This window comes from Dipodomys ordii, unplaced genomic scaffold, assembly GCF_000151885.1.
Source record: "Dipodomys ordii isolate 6190 unplaced genomic scaffold, Dord_2.0 Scaffold29, whole genome shotgun sequence".
Lineage (NCBI taxonomy): Eukaryota > Metazoa > Chordata > Mammalia > Rodentia > Heteromyidae > Dipodomys > Dipodomys ordii.
Window position 1 is genome coordinate 5,996,635 of NW_012267245.1, and position 5,094 is coordinate 6,001,728.

General features: G+C 58.7%; 1 protein-coding gene across 1 annotated transcript in view; it reads left to right on the forward strand.

The window, feature by feature from the left end:
* Kcnn2 (potassium channel, calcium activated intermediate/small conductance subfamily N alpha, member 2) overlaps window positions 1–5,094 on the forward strand; it is a 58,946-nt gene that overhangs the window by 38,278 nt on the left and 15,574 nt on the right. The window contains exon 6 of the mRNA XM_013016009.1: window positions 4,399–4,540. Coding sequence (XP_012871463.1) covers window positions 4,399–4,540 — 142 coding nt within the window. The remainder of the gene's footprint in view (window positions 1–4,398; window positions 4,541–5,094) is intronic.

Here is a 5,094-nt window from a genome sequence, read left to right on the forward strand (position 1 = left end):
CCACCATCCACCAACCCCCCCTCGCTCCCCCCACCGCCGTGTCTCAGCCCCTCACTCTCTGCTTCACTCCTAACAACACATGGTGGGTGTCGGGTGCCTCCTGGGCGCGTGGGGTATGACCACCCACCATGGATGGGCGTCCTGCACCGCCATTCCCCGCCCCCCCTCACCCCTCCGCCATTCCCCGCTCCCCCTCACCCCTCTGCCATTCCCCGCCCCCCCCTCGGCCCTCCGCCGTTCCCGCCCCTCCCCCAGCCACATGTCCCTCGGGTCCTGCGCACACGCACCTCGGCACTCCACGGCCCCTGTCCGACTCCGGGCAGCGGCCCACGCGTGGACCATGCTTCCCACCCTCCCTGCACACCACAAACCCTGCAGTCAGCACCATGGCCGGAGTCCTCCACAGCCTCCCAGCCAGCCCAGACATCAGTGCGTGTGTGTGTCTGTGCGCGCGCACGTGCGTGTGCGTGCGCAAGTCCTGGGGCTTGAACTCAGGGCCTGGACGCTGTCCCTGATCTGCTTTGTGCTCAAGGCCAGCGCTCTACTATTTGAGCCACCGCATCACTTCTGGTTTTCTAGTGGCTCATTGGAGATCAGAGTCTCACGGCCTTTTTTTGCCCGGGCTGGCTTTGAACCGTGATCGTCGGATCTCAGCCTCCTGAGTAGCTAGGATGACAGGTGTGAGCCACCGGTGCCCAACCAGCCCGTATAATGGATTAGGTATTGCATATTATATATATGTGTGTGTGTCAAATTCAAGTTGTCTCTATGTATATTTAATTACATTCAGATTATACATACATAGGAAAAATATAGGACGTATACATAGAATATAACCATACTCATATATCGTATATTTGTATACATGTACTATATTTGTATATGATATCTATGTATGCATATGTTCTGTGTATACACAGATACATATATGGTATCCTATACATCTTATGTACATACAGGACATTTTTGGGTTTGGGAGTATGTACAATAGGCCCTCAACAAAATACTTTTTAATCTGTCAAATCCAAGATCACCACCCCTCATGATAATTCTGTGTGTGTGAGAGAGAGAGGGAGAGGGAGGGGGATGGGAATCGGGAGGTGTGTAACACACTGAAGCCAGCCTCTCTCTTCCTGTGCTGCGGCCAGCCGTGCATGCTGACACCCGCCCCGTGCTGAACCTGCGGCCCTGCGCCGGGCTGACCCCGGCTCCCGCGCTGAACCCTGCGCCGGGCCTTCACATTCGCAGGACACTTTATTTATTTATCAGCAGAATGTACAGCTTAAGAAAACAAACACGTTAATTAGATCAAACAGAGCGGGAAGCCGTGCGCCTCTTCACGCCTTCTTGAAACACTTTTTTTTTTTTTTTATATCACGGAAACGCTTGATGTGCAATGAACGTGACATGAATCGAGGCTTGCCGGGGAACAAGAGACTGTCCCGGGCTCAGCTTTATCCCCCTCACATATTTAGGTTTCTTTCTAGGTTTTTTTATGTCTGTAACTAACCTCCTTCCCATGGCTGGCCTTGGCTCCTCTTCTGGGTGGGGCGAAGCTGTGTCTGGAGCCCTCATCGCAGCCTCTTGGGAGGCAGAGATTGAGGATTATGGTGCGAAGCCCCTGTGGGCATCAAAGTTTGAACCACACCTCCGCTTCTGGCTTTCTGGTGGGTCATTGGAGATGTGAGTCTCACGGACTTGCCTTGCCGGGACTGGCTTTGAACCGCGATCCTCAGATCTCAGCCTCCTGAGTAGCTGGGATGACAGGCGTGAGCCACCGGTGCCCGGGTGGAATGCTTGTGCTTCTTTCTTCCACTCCCTGTCCAGGGTGAGCCCCGGCGCGGCTGGACGTAGGACCGGCCAGGCTTGCTCTGCTCAGCCGCAAGCGACTGGAATCTCCCGTGAGCTCACCTGCTTCCTGGGCCCCGGGGTCCTGGGCAGGATGGAGGCTGACCCCTGGGCCTGGCCCCTGCTCCCGCGCGGTCCAGCTGCGGTGGTGGAGATGGCGTGGTCCAGGACTGCCACCTAGTGGCTGCTCACCATGCTGCTCCCGGCCTGGGAGAAAAGCAGCTAATTCACAGGCCTGCGGTGGGAGCTTCTAGAAACATTGGGGTTTAGTGGGGAGAGCCAGGCCAGATCCTGTAACGTGGGCTCGGAACGAAGGTCACCCCCATATGTGAAAAGTAAGAACTTTAAGGACATCAGGATGGAAAGCAGGAGGAAAGAGAAGTTTGTCCAAAGTGCTGGTCTCGGTTCCCGCACTGTGCGGTGGGGTGTGTGGCTCCCAGGAGTGCTCACAACTTGAAAACCCAGTGCCTCCAGCAGCCTCCCAAAAATCCTGGTTAAAAAAAGCCAGGCGCCGGGGCTCACGCCTGTCATCCCAGCTACTCAGGAGGCTGAGATCCGAGGATCATAGTTCAAAGCCAGCCTGGGCAGGAAAGGCCGTGAGACTCTGATCTCCAAGGAAGCACCAGAAAACCAGAAGTGGCGCTGTGGCTCAAGTGGTAGAGCGCTCGCCTTGAGCTGAAGAGCTGAGGGACAGCGCCCAGGCCCAGAGTTCAGGCCCCACGACCAAAAAAAGAAACAAAAAGCAAACATGAAACGCTTTTGCTGAAATGTTTTCTTAGTAATGTGGTTCGTGTGTAGATGGGGTGGGCAGGGGCTCCGCATGGATTATTTGCAGTCAGCCTGCAAGTTTTTCCAGACCCGCGTCTTGCTCGGCACTGGTGGTATGGCCTCTGATTTGCCCAGCATTTGTTTCCCACAGACAGGATCGCGTGCCCGGGTTTCTACCCACCCATCAGGGCCAACCCCTTCCTGTGTCCTGTGGGGTAGGACTCGGATGTTGAAGTGCGTGATCTCTTACAAGCTGTTACTTCTTCCTGTTGTGGCTGGTGTGCCGTGGCTCGTGTACCGTGGCTCGTGTACCGTGGCTCGTGTACCGTGGTGTGTCCTTGTGTGATCGGTGAAGCGTTCGTGGTGAGCTTTCACACTGCCTGGATTCGCTCTCGTGCCGTGGCTGGGTCCCCTAAGCCTGAGAACCCCAGCCCGGGGAGGTCTCGCGGGACGATGTGTCCTGTCCGCTCTCCCTTTGGGGAAGCAGACTTTTCAACCAGACTTTTGATTCTTTTTAAGTCAAAAGAGAAAAGGAAAAAAAAAATCAAATGTGCAAGGTCAAAGGAGCAAAATAAAATCAAGGTTACAACACACACACCACACACACATGCACACGCACGCACGCACCACACACATGCACACATGCACGCACGCACCACACACACACACCACACATATGCACACCACACGCATGCACACCATGCACACACCACACACACACCATACACACACATGTGCACGCACACATGCCCCTCACTTCAGCTCAATAAAGGGTTCCATGCCGTATGAAAATCCGCACCGGTCCAGGCCCAAATCAGCGTCGGACTTGGCTTCTCCCTGGTCCTGGTCGCTGGCAGGCACTAAAGGCAGTCTGCCATAGCGGGCTGCGAGTGCAAAGAGGGTCGGCCTGGTGTTTTCGCTCGACTCCGGCTTGTCTCTCTCCATCCCGCTGGATGGAGGTGCTGTGTTCCCTTGGGCCTCTCTTCCGCCTCCTCCTCCTCATGTCCGCTGTGCTGGGGACCCGTGACTCACAGGTGCCGCCCCCCCAGGCGGGACTCCGGGGGGGGGGACCCTCATTCCACACAGGAAAGTGCAGGCATCACTGTCTGCTCCCCACTGTCTCCTTCCCTCCCTGGCTCCTGAGTTCCGGGGGTGTCTTGTCTGTACCCAGGTACAGGAGCATGTGCCGGACTGTGCTACGGCAACCTGCTTCAGAATGAGGTAGTGTGTGTGTGTGTGTCACATGCATCGCTGGCCAGCGGCGGGGTCCTGGTTGACCCCGGGTCCCCACCAAGGCCTCGCAGTGTCCGGCGCCAGCACTTCCTGCCCCTGACTCTGAACTCGCAAGCCAAAGGCGGGACAAGAGAGCGCAGACCTCCGCAGTCCCGTGGCGTTCCCCACGCCCGGTGCTCCGTCGCCCGCCTGGCGGGGTAGGAATAACGCCAGACAGGGGTGTCACTCGGCACCTTTTTGGGGGCAGTCCTGGGGCTTGAACTCGGGGCTTTGCGCACGTGCGCTCGCTGGGCCAGGGCTGGACGGCGTGGGCCAGGCCTCCGCCCCTTGGCTTTTCTTGAACGTTGGTTTGGAGATGGGGTCTCGCGCTGGTGACCTCAGACCCCGATTCTCCCCAGTATGGGGATTACAGGCGTGCACGCTGTGTATGGGTCGTAGGGAGCGATGGTGAAGGGCGGCCTGGGCGTCACGTGTCTGTCCATCCGTCCGTCTGTCCATCCGGCCCGCGCGTGGCTGGCTAACCCGGCTTGTCTGCTGCCTCCCCCGCAGGTACCACGACCAGCAGGACGTGACCAGCAACTTCCTGGGCGCCATGTGGCTCATCTCCATCACCTTCCTGTCCATCGGCTACGGGGACATGGTGCCCAACACGTACTGCGGGAAGGGCGTGTGCCTGCTCACCGGCATCATGGTGAGTGCCAGCGCCCCCTGCCGGCCGGCGGGGAGAGGGGGCACATCCCGGCCGGCGCAGCCTCGTAGAGCCGTGGCTTCAGATCCCGGGGACCCTTGGGGACCCTTGCGTCTGGCTGCGGCCGTTGCTCCCTGCCGTCTTCTGACCTTGAGTCCACGCCTGGAGGGGGCTGCAGGGGCGGGTCGCGCCTTTGCTGGGGGAAGGGCGCCGTGGGGTCGGGGAGGCCCCGCCCAGCCGGCCCGGGAAGGGGCGCTGGCTTATCCCAACCCCCACCCCGAGCTTACTGAGCGAGCCGGGGCTCCCCGAACTACACAAGTCAGGTCTGTCTGTCCATCCTGCGGGGGGGGGGGGGTGAACTCAAGGACTCGCTTGCTCCCCGCTGGAGCCACGCATACCGTGTGACCTCCCCGTCCAGGCCGGAGCTGGCCACGGTCCCCCAGATCTCACCCTGGGGTGACCGCAAGAGCCGCACACACACACAGCTTTTTCTCGATGCTTCTTTGTCCTTTGTGTCTCAAGGACTGTCCGTTGGGCATCTCGCCCCCGCTCCCCGC